Here is a 24,432-nt window from a genome sequence, read left to right on the forward strand (position 1 = left end):
TCCCACATTATAAGAGTCAGCCCACTTACTCCCTGGTCAGCTTTCATATGCACATACACAAAAACAACCAGATTCTTACTCCAAAGCGGTGAGTGCATGCTTTATACTGTTCTTTATATTATAGTTCTAGTGTGTTTAATGCTGGTCTTACTTCTTAGGTTCTTCAATGCTAATGTTACTTCCTGCTGTAGTATATGAGTAGTGCATGGTGTGTAATGTAGTCCAGCAGGTTATTACAGCTACTCCTGCTAAATGTATACCATTACTCCTACTGGCCATTCTTTTGAATGCTATCTCTTCCTCCTCTCAGCCAAGCCGAAGTCTTATCTCCCTCATGTTGCTTCCTGATTGTCCTTACAATCTATGCTCTGATGGGTTAGCCCTTGGCAGATGCAAGCAACCCCTTCCCTCTAATAAAGGGCTGCCCTCAGTGACCTAGTCTCAGGTTTTGACTCTGTTGGTTCCTTGCCCTCTAGTTTTGTGGGTGCTTCTTGTTGCCACTTTATTGTCATGTGCAATAAGTGAGGATGCTGTGCAACTCGGGGGGAGGTGAAGATATCTTGTTTAGTAAGTTGAATACTGTCTGCAATACTTGGGGGTGATATGTGGTTATAACCAAGGCTCCATAATGTTTGGCTGCCTATATGGTTGGCATGGTAGAGATTGACAACCATGGGTGACTGGGGCCCGCACAGAGGGTGCGGCTCTGGCTACCTTCTTGGGCAGACTGGATGGACCATGTGGTCTTTATCTGTCATCACTGACTGTGTTACTGTGACTGCACAAAACAGTTTACACCGACTTGGGTGAATCTCTTCATAAAGGTAGTTAATAAATCCAAATGCTGCTCTCAAGATCAATACACAATGCAACAGAAGCAGAGAATAAAAATCACAAAAAAATGGCAAATTTAAACATCACACACTAACTACCCTCTGCTCCCTGCCAAAGTGATGCAAGTGTGCAGAAATTGCCCTCTCTAATTTGTACACATGCACACATTTATGCGGATAGAGGAGGATGTGAAGCCACTACCTGTGCGCCGGGATGTGCTGGCTCCCCATCCCTTTTGCCCACCAGGAAGTGAACGTCACTCAGCACCTCGTTGTTAAAGAGAAAGGCAAAGCGGTCCTTCACCGTGGTCTTGGTGGCCTGCCAGTTGTAGACTGTTTAGTTTTATTAGGATGCAATCTGTGTAAGGAGAATCTTATACACAGCAAGAATGCAGCAGAATTGATCTCAGTGTGCATTCATAGATCCCAATGGTGTCTTTATAAAAAAAAAATATTTTCTCTTCCACAGTTCTAACCCAATAAATCTAATGGTTTCAGCAGTGTAACTTGCTGGTGTGCCAACTTTACACTGCAAGACTTACAAACACCCAACTCTTCATATTAACTAGTAGATGGGGAAATTTTTTTTATAACCAAATTTACTTTCAAACTTTCCACTTTTTAATAAACTTATGAGAAACTCTCTCCCCAAATTTTTAGTATTGTTCATATGGCGCTATTAAAATGCTTAAGTGAGTTTTAAACTCAATGCCAGGTCGGGGACCAATAATCCGACATGATTCATGTTTTGCAAACACTGTTTCAAGGATGCATCCCCTCCAAATAAAGTGCCAGTTAGACTGGGTTGGAATACTGCTTCACCCGACAACCCTTCTAAAATGACCACCTTAGATTAAGAAAGACCTACTGTACCTGAAAGGTAACTTGCTTTGAACTACTAGTGAAAGCATAAATTAAATCTAAATTCAAACAGTAATATCTTCTTTACATACCTGGCACGTGCTGCTTCCACTGCCAGGGCCAAGATATTGCCTTTTCCTGTAGCAGCACATTCTGTAATGGCAGCGAGACACTGCTGTACTGCTTTATTGTCTCTGCAAGATTTCACCTAATAAAAAAATATTTAAAAATTATGACCCAAACCAAAGTCTCATAACAGCACACCAGAGAAATTTTGAGTCAACTGAAAGACTTACAGTTGAAATAAATTTGAAAAGGGATACAAAATAAGACCAAGAATGTTATAATGCCTTTGTATTGCTCCATGGTGCGAACTCAACTTGAGTATTGCATTCACTTCTAGTCGCTGTATCTCAAAAAAGATATAGTGAAATTAGAAAAGGTTCAAAGAAGAGCGACCAAAATGATAAAGGGGATGAACTCCTCCCATATGAAGAAAGGCTAAAGAGGTCAGGGCTCTTCAGCTTAGAAAAGAGACAGCTAAGAGTGGATATGACTGAGGTCTATAAAATCCTGAGTGATGTAGAAGGAGTAGAAGTGAATCGATTTTTCACTCTTTCAAAAAGTATAAAGATCATGGGACACTCAATGAAATTACATGGAAATACTTTTCAAACAAACCGAAGGAAATATTTTTTCACTCAAAGAATAGTTAAGCTCTGGAACTCACTGCCGGAAGATGTGGTAACAGCAGTTAGTGTATCTGGGTTTAAAAAAAAGTTTGGACAAGTTCCTGGAGGAAAGGTCCACAGTCTGTTATTAGGATGGTCATGGGGGAAGCCACTGCTTACCCTGGTATTAGTAACATGGAATGATGCTACTAACTGGGTTTCTGCCAGGTACCTGTAACCTGGATTGGCCATTGTTGAAAGCAGGATACTGGGCTAGATAGACCACTGGTCTGACCCAGTATGGCTCTATTTCCTCAGGTACAAAGTTAGATTGTGAGCTCTGCAGGGGCAGAAAAATACCTACTGTACCTGAATGTACACTGCTTCGAAATTTTTTGTCACTCTTTAGCCAGGGCCTATGGAGATCTCAGTCTGAGATTTCCTGCTTCACTTCAGAGTTCATTAGGGCAGTACTGTACAGTACAACCTATATGCGAGTATTAAGAAGATGCATTTGCAAATTCTCTTTAATCAGGTCATGGGACAATTTCTGTATCAGTCAGTCACAATTTCTAGGTCTCTCATTGTACTTGGTGATGTGTGAGTAAAGTACTTGAGGATCTTCTCTTTCTCTAAACAGTACAGAATAATCATGTAGTAATGACACTTCTATTACTAATGTCATCTTTGTGGTCAAGTTTCTTGCTTCAAGCTTTTTATCAGCGGAAATGCTGCCATGCACATTGTTTTTGGATTACAGAAATTTGATCATATTTCTCCTGCTGTTTTAGGCCCCGATGCTCAAAAGTCTGGTGGTGTTCTGAACAGCACCGGAAAAATACTGCCTGATCAGTGCGGTGAAGCAACTCCCTAAAGCTGAACACTAATTATATGCAAATTTAGGCACGCTGTTAGTGTTGAGCATTAGGGAGCTCAGGGGGAAGATTGTGCATGGTGCATGCGTTCAAGAGTTGTGGGTCAAGCACAGTTCTTAAGCGCATGCCCAGAACGCTGGAGGGGGAGGAGGAACAGCTTTCGAATGAGTCAGTCATTGGGATCTGCACATAGAGTCCAGAAAAAGCAACTGCCACTGGCTGTCACAGAGCTGCTTCAAGAATATATATTTTCTGTTTTTATGGGGGGGTGTATATGTGTGTGTGTATATATAGATATACATACATACACACAGACACAGTGCAATCCGCTTAAGTGCAAGGGTCTGGGACCAAAGAAATACATGCAGTTAACCGGAGCGTGCACTTAACCGTTGTGACCCAAAGAAGCTTGACATCTGATAAACATATGTACAGAACTGTTTATTATATGTACAGTATACAGTCTCCGTTAACTGACGTTAGGCTTACTTGAAGTAATCAGTCATAGTCCTCTGTACACTCTTGTGTCTATGAGTTCCATAGACTACGTCTGCCAGACGGTAAAAACTGTCATAGCACTGACATCCAGTAGCCTCCAGATAGGCCCGCACGGTGTTGAGACTCTCCAGAGCTCTTGCAAAAGTGACAGGAGGTTGTTGAATTTCGTCAGCATGTGCCTCGCTGCTCATCTGTTTCATCATCAGCTGTTGCCTGCGTATAGGCACATATCTGGACATCAGTGCTGTCATCTACTGTTTGTAGATCGTAATCAACAGCTACGTAGTGATGAAACTCCTCTTCAGTAACACAGGCTTGGATGTCAACAGCCTGTTCATCTGACGCGTTTGCAACAGCTGCATCTGTTTCGTCCCTCTCCACATCCCTAACAAAGCTTGCCCACTTGTAGCAGTTCACAATGGTTGCCTGTGTAACATGATTCCAGACTTCTTTCTGCATATGTAGGGAATCCAACAGTGATAGATTACGAGCCAGTTCAACAGCACGTTTATCCTTGCCAGTCTGGTCATCCATAATGCTCATCAAACGACGTAGCACAAGAGCCCGATAATGTTGTTTGAAATTGGTTATTATGCCCTGATCCGGAGGTTGGATCAGAGAGGTAGTGTTTAGTGGCAGGAAGACCACCTTGACGTTAGACAGCCTAACATCATCACTGTGTGCAGCACAATTATCACAAAGCAACAAAATCAGACGCTTTGTGCCCGCATTCTAGTGTCTAACTTATTTAGCCACTGCTTCCAAATTTCCCGTCATCCATGAATTTGTGTTAGCCTCATATGACACAGGAAGTCGCTTAACATTCTTGAAGCAACAGGGCTGTTTGCTCTTTCCAATGACGAGGGGTTCCAACTTCTCACTCCCATCCATATTGCAGCAAAGGAGGATTGTCAGTCGGTCCTTCGACGTTTTACCTCCTGTCGTTTCGGCTTGTTTGAATGCAAGTGTTCCATCAGGAATCGCTCGCCAGTAGAGACCGTTTTCATCAGCATTGAAAATGTCACGAGGTGCAAACTCATTCAAGATGGTAGGAAGAACTGAAACAACCCAATTTTCAGCACCAAAGTCATCAGCATCTTGTTTTTCACCATGCTGTTTCTTGAATTTTATGTTGTTCCTCTCCTTCCATCTTTCCAACCATCCAACAGTGGCTTCGAATTCAGTTAGTCCAAGACTTTCAGCTAGCTGATTAAGCTTTCTCCATAAGCAGTGGACCACTGACAGGAAACTGTCTGCTCCTGACTTGAGAAAACCACCGAAGAAGAGCATCTTCTATCTCCTCAGCTTTTCCTGCCTGTTTTCGTTTCCGGTGTGGATTTGTATCGTTTTGCCAGTCTTCCAGAAGCTAGTCTTTCTGCTGCAAGATACATGAAATTTGACTGGGATTGACACCATATTCTTTAGCAATAGATGCTTGACTTTGTTTGTTTTCTAATTTTTTAAGAACTTCTATTCATTCAGCCAGTGTTAAAAGTCTTACAGTTGCGCAACGATGACAACTCCAGTGTACACTCTAACAACATTCTTTCGCTTATTTTGCCTGTGGAGGTTAAAGAGGCAGTAAATTTGAAATCTCATTGGTTGTCATGTGCCAATCGGCTTCCATATTCCGTTCGCGCGCTTATGCGGAGTCTTTCCTGCAGAGGAGTGGTCTTAAAGCATGCATATAAGCGAATCTTGCACTTATCAGTGGTGCGCTAAACCGAAATTTGTCCCCATAGAAATTGATGGCGCCTTTGTTTAGAGGCCATGTCAGCCGCCCAATGCCAGAGCCAAAGAAGGCGGCGGGCAGCAACCGCCACAGACCTGCTTAGCCGAAGCTCTGACCAGATCATAAAGAGCATCAGCCAAAAAAGAAAAGGGTAGACTCCACACGCGGGCCGACCTCAGCGAGGGAACCCGCTCCATTGGCGGGCTGCTCAACTGCCTGCTGCAACCAGGAAATGCAGGCCCAGGCTACATAGGAACTGCAAATAGCCGCCCGTAAGGAAAGGCCCGAGATTTCATATCTTTCAAAATGACCCCTCCCTCCACCGGGAGAGTAGTCTTTTTAGTCACAGCCGTGACTAACACATCCACATTAGGCATCCCAAAGAGGGCCAACTGACTTTCACTCAGAGGGTAAAGGTGACACATAGCCCTGTCCACCTTCAAGAGACCATCAGGGTCAGACTATTGACCTAAAATAAGCTCTTGGATGGAAGCATGCATGGGAAAAGCCTGACAAGGCTTCTAAGTACTAGCCATCCTAGGATTAATAGAAGAGGCAGTGCCCTTGTCAGGATCTTCAATACAAAGGGCCTGTAAGGGACTGGTGGTTGGGAGGTGGGGATGGTGCTGGGCAGACTTATACGGTCTGTGCCAGAACCAGTGGTGGGAGGCGGGGCTGGTGGTTGGGAGGCAGGGATAGTGCTGGGCAGACTTATACGGTCTGTGCCCTGAAAAGGACAGGTACAAATCAAGGTAAGGTATACACAAAAAGTAGCACATATGAGTTTATCTTGTTGGGCAGACTGGATGGACCGTGCAGGTCTTTTTCTGCCGTCATCTACTATGTTACTATGTAAGGCATCAGAAATGAGAGCTGGCAGCTCGTCGCAGTAGAAAATCCAAACTACTTTAGGGTCATCCAACTCCTGTGGCACGCAGCCACCCTCGTCTGGATCAGTCCATGAAGGCCTGCCCGACCCCTCAGACTCCCCGAAACTAGACCATGGGGGAGAATAGGGTGAAGAGTCCCTTTCAGACAGGGTATTCACTCGTCTACGCTTAGTGTCAGCCAAAAGCTCGGGGGAAAAAATAAAGTCTCCAGCAGACGTTGGGCTATCAAGAACTGGAAGAAACCCAGTCTGAAAGGAATTGTCAGGAGCCTCAGGCAGTGCTCTTTTTAACATAAAAACCTTATGCATCAACAGCACAAATTCAGGGGAGAAAAAAAAAACTCACCCTGTACCTCCGTCCCCACATTGGGGGAAGCGGAGGCAATAGCTCCTCTAGAAACCTCAAAACGAGGCGTCCCCCCGCACTCAGACCCCTCTGCAACCACGAGGGTCGAGTCATGCGGCGCCTCCAAGATGGCGCCCACTGCCAACTCTGTCGGGCGAGAGACTCACCGCCTGCCATGCTCGTGCCAGCATTAGCATCTAGGCAGCATAAGCTGCAAAGCCCCGCTGCTGATCTTCGTTTCCCAGAGTGGGAGCAGTGCTTAACCCCTTCAGCAGCCATCAAATACAGAAAACAAAATGGCGCCTTCACGCCAAAACTTAACCCGCACAGAGCGCTGTCAGTGGGAACCTCCCCGGAGGAGCTGGGCACCACTCTCACCTCAGGAGACCGAGTCAAATGAGCTTCGGTCAAGCTGCACTGAACGAGGAGCTCTGGAGAAAGCCTCAGAAATCGCCACGCTGAGAATGCGAGCCTCTCTCTTTTTTCTTTTTCTTTTTTTTTTACTGTGAGGAAAGTTAGAGGCAGGCAGCCACAGAGGAACTCTGGGAGGAGGGGGAATGGGGTAAGGCAAGGACAGGGAAAACCAAGTATGCCTTTAAAGTGGGCACCATCAGCCACAACACCCCCCTGCTCTACTGGCAAAGCACAGGAGCCACCCCAGGCAGAAATCCAGGAGCTGAGAAAGCGACGTCCACACCTGCTGGGAGATAAAGATATACTGAAGGCAGAGGGGGCTGGGCGTCCAGGAACACCATGTGCTTTCAGTGTTCTCTATTTCTACCTGCTGGTAGGCGGATACAACCCATTAGTTAATGGATTCATCTGCTGCTGACGACAAGGAACAGTGGTGCGCTAAACCGAAGTTTGTCCCCATAGAAACTGATGGCACCAAAAACGGGACCGAAGTACGGCATGCAGTTAAAACAGAGCATGTGCTTATCCGACGTACACTTAAATGGAATGGAGGAGTAGCCTAGTGGTCAGTGCTAAAGGTAGATCATTCCAAGCAGAAACAGAAAAACAAACAAAAAAAAGAGGCTCTCCAGTGCTTGCTATATTTCAGACCACTAGTAGAAGAAAAAAACAACAAACATCGAACCTCAGAATGACTACATTTTCAACTGAACAGATAAAGGAGAAAGGTACAAGGTCACAGGTTACTTTATAAACAAAACAGAGAACTTTAAATATCATTGTGGCATGTACAGAAAGTCAGTGACAAGTTTTCAACAGAGAAGAAACACTATGGTATCTTGAGCATGGAAAAATCATCCTCACAGCTGTATTCTGAAGTAGTTGCAATCTAGCCATTAACTTTTGTGAAAGGCCAATATATACAGAATTGCAATAATCCAAGACTGACAACAGCAAAGTGTTCATCATGAAATATGAGCTGATCAATTTCAACCAAGTTTGAAAAATATTTTCTTAGCCACATTAGTTATCTGAATCTCACAAAATAAAGTTGAGTCCAAGAAGACTCCTAATACTCGAGAATGCTAAGTTACCGGCAGCAACAACCCATCAGATAAGGCAACAGAATCAGGAATGTCGGTCAAAGAATTGCTGAACCATAAGATGTTTGTTTTATCTGCATTAGCTTAAGAAAGTGATCATGAGTCCACATCTTAACTTTAGAAATGCATTTTTCAATAACCTTGATCAGAGTGGAGACAGGACAAAAATATCATCAGTATATGAAAAAACGAATGCATCAGGAGATTTGGATAATTTCCTAAAAGAAACGACTACAAGCCATTATTAAGATGTATTGGGAAAAAACACTGCTTATTTCTAGGATAAGCAGCACAAATCTGTTTTACTGTTCAGGGATCTTGTCAAGTATTTGTGACCTGGATTGGCCACAGCTGGAAACAGGATACTGGGCTTGATGGACTTTTGGTCTGTGCCAATATGGCAATGCTTATGTTCTCTATGTTGTACGAGTCACAGAAATTAATTCAGAAGTTAGCTGCGGGCCGCTGGCTGTAGAGTAGACCAAAAACGCTCCCAACGCTGGAAGCATAACCCCCATACAGAGGTGATATCCTCCACCTCCAACCGTTCCAATGAAATTAAGGAAATCATCTCAGACCATCAAGTTGGACAGAGAGAGTGGCAAGGGTCTCTCCAGAAAAGAAGAATAACTTTCTCTGCCAGCAAAAACATATGACGAAGGAAAGAATAAAATTATAGAACTCGTAGACAAACATGGTTTAATGGGTCAGAGTCAGTATGGGTTCAGCTGAGGGAAGTCTTCCCTCACCAAATTGCTTCATTTCTCTGAAGGCGTGAATAAACATGTGGATAAAGGTGAGCCGGTTGATGTAGCGTATCTAGATTTTCAGAAAGCTTTTGATAAAGTTCATCATGAGAGACTCCTGAGAAAAATAAGAGTCATGAGATAGGAGGTAAGGTTCTGGTGTGGATTAGGAATTGGTTATTGGACAGAAAACAGAGGGTAGGGTTAAATTGAGGAAAGTGAACAGTGGAGTGCCACAGGAATCTGTACTGGGACCGGTATTATTTAACATATTTATAAATGATAGGGAAATCGGGACGACGAGTGAGGTGAACAAATTTGCAGATTATACAAAACTATTCAAGGTTGTTAAAACACATGCGGACTGTGAAATACTGCAGGAAGACCTTAGGAAATTGGAAGACTGGGCATCCAAATGGAGAATGAAATTTAACGAGGACAAATGTAAGGTGATGCACATTGGAAAGAATAATCCGAATCCTAGTTACCTGATGCTAGGGTCCACCTTGGGGGTCAGCACTCAAGAAAAAGATCTGGGTGTCTTTGAAGATAATACGCTGAAATCTTCTGCTCAGTGTGCAGCGGCGGCCAAAACAGCAAATAGGATGCTAAGAATTATTAACAAAGGGATGGTGAATAAGACCGAAAATACTATAATGCCTTTTGTATCGCTCCAAGGTGCGTCCACACCTTGAGAATTGCGTTCAGTTCTGGTCGCCATAGCTCAAAAAAGATATAGAGGAATTAGAAAAGGTTCAAAGAAGAGCAACTAATATGATAAAGGGGATGGAACTCCTCTCATATGAGGAAAGGCTAAAGAGGTTAGGGCGCTTCAGCTTGGAAAAGAGATGGATGAGGGGAGGAGATACGATTGAGGTCTACAAAATCCTGAGTACAAAGACTAGAGGACACGCGAGGAAATTACATGGAAATACTTAAAAAAAAAATAGGAGGAAATATTTTTTCACTCAATGAATAGTTAAGCTCTGGAACTCTTTGCTGGAGGGTATGGTAACAGCGGTTAGCGTATCTGGGTTTTAAAAAAGGTTTGGACAAATTCCTGGAGGAAACGTCCAGTCTGCTATTGAGACAGATATGGGCAGTAACTGCTTGCCCTGGGATTTGTAATATGGAGTGTTGCCATGATTTGGGTTTCTGCCAGGTACCTGTGATCTGGCTTGGCCACTGTTTGAAAAACAGGATACTGGCCTAGATGGATCATTGGTCTGACCCAGTATGGCTACTCTTATGTTATTTGTAATCCTCAAACAAGATATGGGGGTCCAGCCCTGCAGGACAGAACCATTGCAGTAGCATGAATCACTTGGCTCCAAAAGGTTTGAGGACAGCTCAAGAACTTATGATCCAAAATAGCCAGACTATGCTGTGCCCGTAAAGGCTACCCACTGAGCTCTGTGAGAAGAGATGTACAGTCTCAGGACAAATTTATATTGTAATTCCCAAAGGAAAGTGGAGCTCAGATACTGTTGCACCCCAAACATACTGACTTTAATCTGTAATCCAGTGATGTCCACTGCTACGTTGGCCGACCACTGCCGAGCCAATCGTTCATAATCCAATTATTCACTAGAATACTGTATATGTGATGATAGGCAAGTTTTTAGAGCTTAACACAAGGGCCTCATTCAATGTGTCCTGCACATCCTCACACAGATACTCCCACTGCAACCCCCGCACACAGTGATGCAGTTGTATATAAGCAAAACAGTCTGATGTTGGCAAGTGGAAGCTAGCCTGTAGATCTGAGAAAGCCTTCAAATGACCATCCTCAGTAAGAAGCTGCAACAAGTACTTGATTCCCAAGGCTTCCCAGCAAACAAACACTGCTGATTCTGTGCCCGGGGATAAGTCTGGATTATGGTGGATAGCCAAAAATGGAGTCACTACCGCTGAAAAGTGGTGTCACCTGCAGAGCCAGCACCAAGCAGCCCCGTCCCTGTTTCAAAAACACATTCCGCTTCAACAGCAGGGGAGAGTGATCCAGAATGGTGTGAAGCTGGCAGCTAAAATGAATCCTACAAAAAAGGTTAGCTTCCAGTACAGTAACAGAAGTCCCCCACTCCCCGATACCAATCATTAAGATGTCTCCTCGCACAAGTTATCGTTACATACCACAGATTCAACAGGACCAAACCCGCCCCCCCCCCCCCCCATGGGAATGGGGCTTGTGCAATGGATATGGGAAGCCTGACACATTTACCAAGTCACACATAGGCTTGCTAACTACGATGACACACTCGTCCATTGTGGCCCCTGAGGAACACCAGTTGCACCTGAAAAACATACAGCAACCATGGGGCCAGATCATACTGAATAAGGCAATTTGACCCATTAAAGATACTGGATAAGTGCAGAGCCCAAGCATCCATTTGGACGCACAGACAACAATGCTGGATATTACTAGCACGGACGATTGCCCCTAAATACTTAATCCAATCCTCCACCCAAATGAGGGGAAAGACACTCCTCCATTCACTACGCACCCCAGATGAAGAGGGCAGAGCCTTAGATTTAGTAAGATTGAGTCAAAATTCTGAAAGGCGCCCATAAGCTGATATTAAGTGCAACATAGCTAGTAAAGAGGATTGGGGTTCGGTAAGGGTCAAAAGTAAGTCACTGGCAAATGCCATGACCTCAATAACCTGAAGGTGTATTACCACATCCACCAGTTCCTCTGATGCTCGTAGAGTACACAAAAGGGGTTCCAAAGATAGCAGAAAAAACAAAGGGGAGAGGGACAGGTCCTGCAAGAGATAGAGGCCATGCGGACACCATTAACGAGCAACACGGCCCTGGGATGAGCATAGAGCATGGCCCCCACCCTGTAGAACCATTCCTCCAGTTCTACATAAGATGAGGTTTCAAATAAAAAAGGCCCTCAAACTTGGAGAAAAGTATGCTCCACATCCAAGCTAGTAACCACTAACAATAAGAAAGGGCCAGTAGCATGTTCTGCACATTAAGAAAGGATTGCTGCCCCTGCATAAACCATTCCTGGTCCTCATTAATGAGCTCTGGGCGCCCTGTCCTTGGAATTAGTGCTGTTATGGTTTGCTAAGGATATGAGTGTGTTTTTGCACAAGTTTGTGTATACTGTTTTGCAGTGGAGAGATTGTGTATTGGCCTTACTGAGGTGGCACCAAAACATCAGAAAGGGTTTTAGAGCCTAAATCACGACACACTACCTCTTGAAGGATCTACATATAGTCGTTAATAAAAGGAGCTCATTGTGAACACTATCCACCCTAAAAGGGTGTTTTGTGGCTCTACGTGAGAATTGTGATATTATGATCCCTTGTTTCATATTGTTGACGATCTGCATTTTCCGTATGGGTGGTATATTGGTGTATTAGGGTCTGCCTAGTGTTATGGTACAGTAAGGTTCTGAGTGTGTTTTTGCACAAATTTGTGCATAGTGTTTTACAGTTGAGCGATTGTGGTTAGTATATGCTTTGAGCAACCACTTTATTCTTTGACATATGATACATATTTAATATCTAAATTTAATAAAAGGTATTAATTGTGACTTATTTTTATTTATTTATTTTTTCTGTGTGTTATCAGACAATTATGGATTTAAGCTCCACCCCTGGCTCCACCCCTAACCCCGCCCCCTTTAGCCTCCCCAAACAGTTGGGCCACCAACCGCCTATGACCATATGTACCCACAAATTGCAAACATTCCCCCAGGAAGCAGGCAAACCAACAATCCCCACTCACCTCCCACCCTCCCCCTTCCTGCCCGCCAACACAACCATTTCCCTACCATCCCCATGCCATTCTTGCCACATCATCATGCAGCTGAAATGCGAGCAATTACTGATGTTTGTGGCCCCGCACACCACCTTCACAAAAACAGGATAAAACTAATCAAAACCAGCCTTCCTCTATGAAAGAAATTCTCTCCCAGAACATACCAATATACCATGAACAAGTAAAGTAAGAAGTCAATATAGAACGCTGACCCCCCCTCCCTTTATTAACAGCACACCATCTCTGCCCTCGCCCAAGCAGCAGTCAGGTCTTAAGTCCTGCAGCTCCCTGGAAGGCAAGCAAATACTCCTGCGCTGCCTGAGGGGTGTCAAACGTTTGCCACCTGTCCTGATTGAATATCTTCAGGATTGCAGGATATAATAGCATGAAGCGCCAAACAGATGGACACTCGCTGTTCAAATTCTCAGGTGCAGCAGATCATCTCTGCAAGAAGCAACTTCAAGCTGGTAAACTGGCCTGAGAGCTGACCCAGCCTGGGTTCAAGCACCTTTTCCACTGGCTCTGTAATTTGAGGGAGCTGCAGCACAGTGAAGGCAGAAGCTGAAGAAACTTCAACAGGATGTGAGCTCTCAGCTTCCTTTTTATTGTTTTTCCCCACCATAGGACCTTCCACTTGGGTCAAGAATCTGTTCATGTACCGACAGCAATCTAAGCGAGGGGATACCGTCCATATAGCTGGCAAAAAAAAAAGTCAAGTGGGGTGCAGGAACCCCGGAGAGGAACTGAAGCATGTCTGTTCCCCTCAGCACATCATGTGGTCTCTGCCTTTTTTTTTTTTATTCATACACTATTCTGATGGACTCCTTTCTAAAATCCAAAAGAATCCTTGATACCTTGTTGAGGAAACTAAGGAAGCGTATTAACTTTCTCTTTAACATCTAGACTGTGATAACTAGAGACTGGATCTTGAGGTAGAACAATGAAGTGGAAACCATAACAGTCTCATTCAAAAAGAAGTTATGAGTATTAAGGTTTCTTTGTCTCTTGAGTTTTATTAAAGAATTGGCCACCAGAAAAGTATCAGAAAATACACATACTGAAGATCGGCCCTGAAAGAAAAAGATACCTGCACTAGCCTGCCTTCTGATTTTAGAAACAGACTGGTACCTCTCCGTTTAGGAATGCTGCAAAACAGATCCATCTTGGATTTGTCTCACAAGACAAAAACAGTTTGCCACCCCCTGGTCAAGGAACAATTTGTGGGAGTCTAGATTTGTGACATGGTCCGTCTGCCAGGATATGGTCTCTTCTTGCCCAGTTCATCACTCTTGGATCACACTTGTTAAGTTGCCCAGCTATCTGTTGCCAACTGTGACCAATCCAGAACATTTTAAAATACTCAACATATCCTACTAGTGTTGATTTAATTAACTGTTGCTCATTCTTAGAAGGAAGGTGGGGGAGGGGGCAATCCCACCTTGATTGGCTAATAATTTGTCCAAGTGTTTGTTAAACTTAGCTGCTAATAACTTTTACCATGTCCTCCAGTAACAAATTTCAGTTTTATTGTGCACTGACTGAAAAAAATATTCCATAAATTTGTTTTAAATATACTATCAATTAGTTTATGTTCTGCTAATCCTAGTAAGTTCTTTATTAACAGATCCAAGCTAATATGACATAGGCAGTTATACTGAGGCAGTTTGGCTACAGTGAAAGCATAGTTACTACATGTACTCTAATCCAATCCAAAAGGGCCTCACTATACATCCATAGCACAGACAAAAGCATATACAGAGATCTTAGTCAAATTCAAAAAGTACTGTAACTTGGATGTCCTTTCTTGTACCCTCTCCATAAATATAATTTTGGCTTTTGGTCAGTTCCCAAACTTGGTGAGATTCTGTGAATTTGTGCTTTTAAAAACAAACACACCTTTTTAATCTTCTCGATTTGCTTGTTGCGCACAGAGGTGTTATCAATAGCCAGAACTTCCACCGTCTCTTCTTTTTCCAGCTGATATTTATTAACACCTACAATTACTTCAGCACCTGTTTGTTCACAAATGAAAATGAAGAACATTCAAATTAAACTCCTAGCTCCCTGATTTTTAAAATATTGTTCTTTGAACTATATCTGCTCAATTTAATGCAGGTTTAACCGGGAAAATCAGCAGAAGAAAGGAAACAGCTAGATACTGGAAAGTATCAGTTTCAAGTAAATAATTTCTAATCATTTAGATGGCTGTTAGAATAACTGAGCCCCTTTTTGTTGTCCTGAACTTTCTATTGGATTAAGGAGACTGGAAACACAAGATATCTTATTCTGAAAAAGCAGCAGCATATGTGATACAGAACTGGCAGTGCATGCTATTCCACATTGCCCTGCCAATATGCTTCCATCATGCAATGAAAGTGTGAGGTGATAATTCAGTCTCCAGCAGTATTCACTCAGACTCTTAGTATGGCTATCAGGAAGTAACAAATTCCGAGACTGGATGCCTTTCCATTAAGAGCTGAGAGGATCAGTGTATAACTGTGTGCAATGTTTATAAGTTATGCACCTTAAACCTTTTCTTCCTCTGCAAGTGACTTTCAAACTGTTAAGCAAACAACTGCTTTTCTTTGCTTTATGTAAAAGTTGTTTTGGCAGAACTTCAAGCCTCCACACTTAAAGCCCTAAAGCCTATGTAAAATTCAGTTGCAAGAATATTCTCCATAAGAGCATACCACACCAGCCCTGAGTTGCACTAGTTGCCTATTAGCCATATAATTAACTACAAAATCCTGATATTGACATTTAAATCTATTTATAGGATAGCAGTGACTACTGTTTCCTGCATATTGATTCCCTATGACTAGACCAGTCCATGCTTGTTTGTATAATGTATCAGATGTGCAAGTACAGATTGTGGGAAGGCTAGGCTGTACGAAGATTTCAGTATGCTTGCATTTCCTCTGGGGCACAGCTAAGTGGAAACAATCTGCCTCACTAAGACACTGCCTTGATTAGGCTGTCCCTTCAAAGTCAAGAGTCTGGCATGCATGTAGGATGTTTTGTGGTCTCAATGCTCTGTGATATATATGGCATATAGCAAGCACACCCTTCTAGCTGCTGGTGGTAGCAGCATTATGTTATGGGGATGCTTTCAAGCCATGGGAACAGGAGACGAGAAAATGGAGGCAGGGCCGGTCTTAGCAAGTGCGGGGCCCTGTGCAGACCAATTTGGTGGGGCCCCATCCTAGCCCCGCCCCACCCTAGCTCCACCCCATTGATAAGATTATTCAATATATCACTTTTTAAGAATATATATGACAAAGTTGAAAACCAAAAAGCAGTTGAAATGCTGGCATTAAAAATGATGCAAAATATTGAAATATGTTAACCATTGTAAAAACATAACCTTTTATAAAAATATGTTCATCCACCAAGGTGTGAGGTGAATCACAGAATATTGGACCTAAGAGAAATCTGATCATTTCTATAGATCACCTATTAGGGAATCTATAAATCACCTATTAGGGAATCATATAAATATAACAAATGAGAAATATTGAAGTAAAATAAACAAAGAAAAAAATAATGATTGAAAAGATTCATCCACTCTTTTTCTATTTTGAACAAAATAACAGCATACAAAAAGAATCCAGAGCCTGGACTTCTCTTAATCCTCTTAACTATTGGGCTATTCCTTCACTCCATAAAAAACGAAACCACCAATAAATAGCAAAAAAGCATTAAGATTCATGATGAATCTTAATGCTTTTTTGCTATTTATTGGTGTTTTCCTTTTTTATGGAGTGAAGGAATAGCCCAATAGTCTTTAAAATTGTGAAACAGTATAGAGAGGGAGAAATGAAGGGAAAGGCCTATGACAACGGAAATGAGCAGTTAGGCAACATGACGAATCATCAGGTTCCATTCGCAAATCAACAAGACCACTTTAATTTAAAAAGGTCTGGTTCCTTATAAGAAAAAAAGCTATCATACCTTGCCTTAATGGCACAAACTGTAGCCCTGTCTGTTGCTCCACTGCACGCTCTCGCACCACAGCGATGGCTCACCTCAGATCAGGCTCCAGCTTTTCCCGCTCAGTGACTCCCACCCTCGCGGAAACAGGAAACTTGGAGTGGAGGTGTAGCCTAGTGGTTAGTGCAACGGACTTCGGTCATGGGGAACTGAGATCGATTCCCGCTGCAGCTCCTTGTGACTCTGGGTAAAGTCACTTAACCCTCCGTTGCCCCAGGTAAATCGTTTTGGATGTGGTTGCAAAACTGTAGAAATACCTCATCAGAAGGCGGGGCATTGAACGGGAAGTGAAAAGCTGGAGAGGTGAGCCGTTGGCGTCGCTGCAACTGTCTGTCGGGGCCGTCGCTGGCTCGCTGCAAATGTCGGGGTCTGGTCCGGGGAGCTCAGCGGGCCCAAGTGGGGGGTGGGCGCTGGTGGCGGGGGCAGAGCGGCCGAGCGGGATCATGATGCGCATTGCAGTCGTCCGAGCGGGGCCCCCTTAGGCACGGGGCCCTATGGGGCCGCCTCTGCCTAAGACCGGCCCTGAATGGAGGGGAAATATGGATGATGGAAAGTACAGACAGATACTGGAGGAAAAACTGTTGCTGACTGCCATAAACCTGGAAATGGGAAGAAGATTTATGTTTACAAGGGAAAATAAAGCAAACACAACAATGGAGTGGCTCAACAAGAAGAAATTGAATGTCCTCGAGTGGACCAGTAAAAGCCCAGGCCTGAATTCAACAGAAAATCTGGGGCAAGACTTGAAGACTACAGTCCATAGATGATTCCCACCCAGTCTGAATGAGCCTGAACTATTCTGTAAAGATTAATGGACAAAACTTGTACCATCCTGTTTCACAAAGTTGGTACACACTTATCCTAAATGACTAATTGTTGTTATTGCTGCAAAAAATGCTTTCACCAGCTTACTGAGTGAAGAGGTATGAAGACTTATGCAATCAAAATATTTTTTATTTCTTATTCTTAAATATTTTTCAACTATTTCTATGATTGAAGTGGAGGAGTGGCCTAGTGGTTAGGGTGGTGGACTTTGGTCCTGGGGAACTGAGGAACTGAGTTCAATTCCCACTTCAGGCACAGGCAGCTCCTTGTGACTCTGGGCAAGTCACTTAACCCTCCATTGCCCCATGTAAGCCGCATTGAGCCTGCCATGAGTGGGAAAGCGCGGGGTACAATTGTAACAAAAATAAAAATTGTTTTTGCATATTGAAAATGTAGAGTACATTGTGTAGATCGGTGAAACAAATGGCTACATAAAAATGCATTAAATTGTTTTGGTTTTTTTTAGTTAAAAAAAAAAAATCAATAAGGATATGAAGATTTTTGAAAGGTACTGCACACACAGTTTTAAGGCCCTTTTTGCTGAAGCAATAGTGACCTTAAGAAAAGTCTGGTCACCTGTCTCTGTGAATGTGTGCAAACAAATTATGCATAAAAAACGGTAAGAGGTGGGAAAGTCTCAGCCACCCTCAGTTGAATGTGCTGCAGGAATCCCAAGCTCTGGTGCTACAGGAAGGAACAACCAGGCCACTGCAAGTTTAGTTGAGTGTCACCCAGAGATCCCAAGCCCCATAGCCGAGCAGAATAATGAGGATCTGGGCTCATTACAGGGCTTCAGCTGCACTGAAGAAAAGAAGCTGATTAAAAACATGCATGGACAACTTGGAGGGGGAAGGGATGGGAAAGGATATGAGTGCAAGGAGGGAAGAGAAAAGCAGAGTAAGTGTAGGGGGAAGTGGAGTGAGTGCAAAGAGGAAATACGCCATTGTGTTATGCTATAAGTATACATGTTTCAACTAGTTAAATATTTTTTTAAACAAAATTCTATACGTTACACTTTCTAATCTTGCCATAGGCTACTATAGAAACTAGAGGCCTAGCTTTTAAATTTTACATTTTATTTTTCTTTCTACATGGCTGATATATTTTGTTACCATCTGGCCCAAATTCAAAACTGTACCTGAATCAATCCTGGCTTGCCTTCGAGCTGCACACTCCTCAATTCGAAGCTTGGGTATTCCCTCAGCAACAGCCCTTGCCATTCCACCCATGTCTTCAATCTCATTGATAAGCTAAAAACGGGAAAACAGCACCACACTATGCTAGTGACAACTTAGAAGATGCAAATGTTTTTCCTATCCACTTCGAAATAAAACAGGTAGATTTCTGTGTAAAGAATGAAACAAGTAGTTTACATATGCTACAAGAGTGGTATAAACAGGCAAATCAATGAAACACCTGGTCAATGCTTTTTAAAACAAACCTAAGCATGGCATCCATATACTCCAGCAGGTCAAGGGAAAGTTACCTAAACTCCCCACCATTAAATTTAAGTGCCAATTTATTAAAGCTGCACAAGCCTTCTCAGATCTTTTCACTCTTTCAAACTGAATGAAATGTTGGGGGGGGGGGGGGGGTTGAAACTATAAATAAGGTAAATAAAATTGTCTGTCTAGGGGCAAAAAAAAACCCTGCAAAAATGTAACAGAACCGGATCAAGTATGTTGAGGAAGAAAACCCGTGAAAAGACATTTTAAGGGGCCAATTTTATATTATTAGGCATATATAAATTCATAAACAGAACAAAGATTAGCAGCTAAAACAACAGATCTTGCAGTGTGGATAAACAATTCAAAACCCCAATAAAATGATAACCATTCAACATCTTAGGAAAAATTACAAACTCTCAGTAGAAAGAAAATTCTCTAAGGCCTGGATGATCAAAAGCAAATGCAGGCGCTAGAGGCCATTAGTGCTGGACTACAGCTCATGCTTGCCTACGCCTCAGGATTAGGGTTACCATATGTCCAGATTTACCCGGACATGTCCTCTTTTTGAGGACATGTCCAGGCATCCGGACGGGTTTTGCCAGTCCGCCTGTTTGTCTGAATTTCTGGACAAACGGGCGGGCAGGCAGGGGGCCTATCCTAGCCTCCCCTTCCCTTACTTACTATCTCCTGCCCTGGTGGTCTAGTGACCTCTTAGGGGCAGGAAAGAGCCCCCTCTTTCCTGCCCGGAGTTCTGTCCTTGCCCTGCATCCTGTTGCTGTGATGGTCTCGGGATTCAAAATGGCTGCTGAGAGTTGAAGCGGCCTCGCGAGATTTCAACTTTCGGCAGCCATTTTGAATCCCGAAACCATCTATCCCTCTCACTCCCTCCCTGCAGTCCCTCTAATTTAATCAGATTGCCGCTGACAGGCTCTCTCTCATCCCCCCACCCCCCGATGCAGCGTCTATCCCTCTCACTCCCTCCCTGGCCGTGGTCCCTCTAATTTGATTTAGATCGCCCATTGCTGCCGGTAGCAGCACGCCAACATCGAACTACAGCTTGCTTCGGCCTGACAGCATGACGTACCCAGCCCCGCCGCCTCTGACCAGCCTTCCTGCTTCCGTGAGGGCTGGACACACCATAAGGAAGGCTGGTCAGAGGAGGCGGGGCTGGGCACATCATGCAGTCAGGCCGAAGCCCCGAAGCAAGCTGTAGTTCGATGTTGGTGTGCTGCTACCGGCAGAGATGGGCAATCTAAATCAAATTAGAGGGAACACGGCCAGGGAGGGACTGAGAGGGATAGATGCTGCATCGGGGGGTGGGGGGATGAGAGAGATCCTGTCAGTAGCGGCGATCTGATTAAACTAGAAGGACTGCAGGGAGGGAGCAAGAGGGATAAATGCTGCATTCGGGGGGTTGGGGGATGAGAGAGAGACGCTTGGGGCTTGCGGCCTCCCCAAGCCTCTTATACCAGGTGCCTATGGTTACAGTAGGATTTGAACCTGTGTCCCTTGGTTTACAATTCACATGGATGGCGGAAAGGGAAGACAGGAAGGAGATGCACATGGATGGAGGGGAGAGAGGAGGAATGCTAGACATGGAGTGGAGCGCAGGGAAGAGAGGAGAAATGTTGGGCAGGAGAGCGAGGACAGTTGCTGGACATGGATGGAGGAGAGGGAAGACAGGAAGGAGATGCACATGGATGAAGGGGAGAGAGGAGAAATGCAGGACAGGGATGGAGGGAAGGAAAGACAGGAAGGAGATGCACATGGATGGAGGGGGAAGGGAGAGAGAGGAGAAATGCTGGACATGGATGGAGGGGAGAGAAGCAGAGGAGGAGAAGCACATGGATGGAGAGAGGAGAAAGTCTGGACATGGAGGGGAGGGAAGACAGAGGAAGGAGATTCATACTGACGGAGATGAGGGAAAGGGAAAAGAGGAAATACTGCACATGAAGGGGAAAGAAGACAAAGGAAGGAGAAGAACATGGATAGATGGAGGGAGGGGAGGGAAGAGAGCGCGAGAGGAAGTGAGATGAACATGGATGGAATAGAGAAGCGAGAAGAGAGAGAGGGGGGGGGGGGAAGTGAGATGAACATGGATGGAGGGGAGAAGAGAGAGAGGGGGGGGGAAGTGAGAAGAACATGGATGGAGGGGAGAAGCGAGAGAGAGAGAGAGGGGAAGTGAGATGGAGGGGAGAAGCGAGAGATAGGGGAAGTGAGATGAACATGGATGGAGGGAAGAAGCAAGAGAGAGAGAGGAAGTGAGATGAACATGGATGGAGGGGAGAAGAGAGAGAGAGAGGAAGTGAGATGAACATGGATGGAGGGGAGAAGAGAGAGAGAAAGGAAGTGAGATGAACATGGATGGAGGGGAGAAGAGAGAGAGGAAGCGAGATGAACCTGGATGGAGGGAAGGAGAGAGAGAAGAGAAATGCTGGGCATGGATGGAGGGGGGGGGGGGGGGAGAGGAAAAATTCTGGACATGGATGGAGGAGAGGGAAGAGAGAGGAAGGAGTTGCATACTAACAGAGATGAGGGAAAGGAAAAAGAGGAGAAAAATTACACATGAATGGAGAAAATAGGCAAAAGCTGGATCCACTCTATACCTCCTCCAGTCAAGTCCGCGGAGGACCCAGCTTTTACTTACAGATGTAGTGCAAAAAATGAAGAAAGGAGGAAAGTAAAGAAATAAATGGAAAGGAAGCCTGGGAAACGGAGTTAAGAGAACAGATAAGGAGCAGAATCAGAGACTGGGACCAACATGATCAGAAAAACAAAGTCACCAGACAACAAAGGTAGCAAAAATCATTTTATGTTAATTTTAGTGTTTGGAATACGTCCAATTTGAGAATTTACATCTGCTGTCTTATTTTGCAATGTATAGCAATGTGTTTCTTTCTGTTTTTCTGGTATTGTGAGCTGCATGCAGAGTCTAGCTTCTTAGGATTTCAGGTTAATTTTTGAAGAGGGGCTTTCTCTGTTCTGCATGTGTGACTGCAAAGCCAAGTGTCTGAATAGGGATCTGTCTGTTAGGTTCTGAGATTTTGATAACGTATTGTGTTTCAGATTTGGCAAGACTGTTCTCCTAATTCCTGGTCTGTGTGCTAATTTGGTTTGTGTCATTTGGGTATACTAGAGCTGTAACAGCTTACAGAAATTATTTATAAACAAAAAAACCCAACAACTTTATTTTCTTCTCCTATACTGGTGTAATATTTTCAAAGATGCCTGTTTATATGCGCAATTGCCAGTGGGTGTCTCTACTGCAGGGCAGAGCCATAGTGACCCCACCCCTGGATGGGTAGCGGGCGGCAACTAATAAGATGCAGGTGGGCGCCAGAAACCCTAGCATCAGCCCTGCTTCATCATATTCATACACGTTGCAATTCCTTTGGACATAGACTAATCATCAGCCAAAAACCTCATTTTTTATATTAATGTACTTTTCAATATTCAGTGTTCAAAAAATAGCACTCTTTAGAAGAGAAAAGAAAAATTACCTGCAAAGCAGCCTTATAAACATCATTAGTGAGACACTCCATCATACAGGAACCTCCCCATGGATCTGCCACTTTAGGAATGCCAGACTCTTCTTGGATTATGATCTGAGTATTTCTGGCAATTCGAGCACTCTTCACTGTGGGTAAACCCAAAGCTTCATCAAATGAATTTGTGTGCAAAGACTGAGTACCTCCAAACACTGCTGCCATTGCTTCAATCACAGTACGAATGATATTGTTATAAGGATCCTACAAAAAATTAAGAAAGACAGCACTTACTACAAGTAATGATCCAGACAATTAGTTAACATGATCTCTGTCTCATGCTAGTACAAAAGGATTCTACCAGAAGTTTCTAGAAAATAGCTCACACTGCTGGATCCACTGCTTAACTTATTAATTGAGTAAATAAGAGGCATAATTATTAAAGGTGTGGTAAAAGTCAGACTTTTATCACACCTCAATTTTCCATGGAAGTGATTATCCTTTGGTATATCAGGGGATCACTTCTGCCCCTCCCTGATAGACACCCTGCAGGACAAAAAAAAAAAAATAACACCAGCTTTTTGATGGCAGTATTTTTCCAGGGATAATGCAGCTTGCACAAGTTCACCACAAGCCGCGCTATTCGATTTACATACAGTAGTAATGAGTTGTTTTGAATGCATTAGCATGCTTTGAACCTCATTACTATGTAGTCCATGGAACCTAATATTAATGTACAGTAATGTAATGCATATCACTGCCCTTTAACATGTGTTAAGGGGCAAATAACATGGGTTAGGGCTGTAACACACCTTAATAAATACTCTCCTAAGAAATAACAATTAACCTTTCTCTGATAAGCAAGAACATGGGACTACCTAGCTAAAGGTCTATCGTTTGTCATTTATTTGGACTTAACATACCGCCTTATCTGTAGTACAAGTCAAAGCGGTTTACAATTAAAATTTTAAAATCAGACAACAGAATACTATAATGGAAAAAGTTAAAACACACCTGCTTATGTCACAATTTCTATTTTTGATCTAATTTCTATATGCACAAAAATTACAGAATTCAAGCACAGAGGATCCGTAGATAAAAAGCTGGACAACAAGAGTCTATGGAACAGCAGCAGAAATGGAAAATCATTAGAATAAGTGCCTGGTTGGCATTCTGTGCTTCTTATGGTGCTAGCAATTTTAGAACTTGTCTGGTGCAAATGAAAATTTGGATTTTAACAGTATCTCTATAGGATATAAATACCGAAAATTATTTCAAACAAAAACCAGTATGAGATCTCGGATTCAAGAAAGACTGAATCACCATGTTTCCCTATCAACTGAATATTAGTTCTGCATTGAATAACTTTTTAATATTTTTGCAGCAGTGAAAATGGCTTAATGAGGCAAGGGAGAGACATCTTTATTAGTGGGTTTTTTTTTCTGTAGATAAGAGCTAGAATCCGGAAAAGTCCTGGAAAAGCTCTTGATAAATCACCTACAAAGAATATGCATCATTATGACTGCTTATGTTGCTGTATGCCTTTCCCTTTATATACAGATCTATCTATATTTTCATTACAGAAGGATTTGTTTTTGCCTTTTAAAGACTCACCTGCTCCGTAAGTGACCATCCTGAGGTCTGGCAATGAGCTCTAAGTAGAAGAGATTTCTGATTTTTAGGCTGGAACTTATTCTCTATTAAATGAGACCAAAGACGTCTGCCAGCTCTCATCTTAGCTATTTCCATGTAGAAGTTCATCCCAATACCCCAGAAGAAAGAGAGTCTGCAGTAAAAAAAAAAAAATTTTTTTTTAAGGCAAAAGACAAGTACTTTCTTTTACCATACCATGGAAAAGTGACATAGCTCAGGGCTGTGATTAAAAAGAACGTCCAGACACATCTCAATATGCTGCCTGCATATATAATGCACCATATGAACT

General features: G+C 43.3%; 1 protein-coding gene across 2 annotated transcripts in view; it reads right to left on the reverse strand.

Moving 5' to 3' along the window:
* MMUT (methylmalonyl-CoA mutase) overlaps positions 1–24,432 on the reverse strand; it is a 91,097-nt gene that overhangs the window by 21,109 nt on the left and 45,556 nt on the right. For both annotated transcript variants that reach the window (XM_030198754.1, XM_030198755.1), the window contains exons 5-9: positions 24,105–24,276; positions 22,506–22,754; positions 18,696–18,807; positions 14,639–14,754; positions 1,787–1,902 (exon numbers count right to left, since the gene is read on the reverse strand). In XM_030198754.1, the coding sequence (XP_030054614.1) occupies positions 1,787–1,902; positions 14,639–14,754; positions 18,696–18,807; positions 22,506–22,754; positions 24,105–24,276 (765 nt within the window). The remainder of the gene's footprint in view (positions 1–1,786; positions 1,903–14,638; positions 14,755–18,695; positions 18,808–22,505; positions 22,755–24,104; positions 24,277–24,432) is intronic.

The sequence above is a fragment of the Microcaecilia unicolor genome, chromosome 3 (genome assembly GCF_901765095.1).
Source record: "Microcaecilia unicolor chromosome 3, aMicUni1.1, whole genome shotgun sequence".
Lineage (NCBI taxonomy): Eukaryota > Metazoa > Chordata > Amphibia > Gymnophiona > Siphonopidae > Microcaecilia > Microcaecilia unicolor.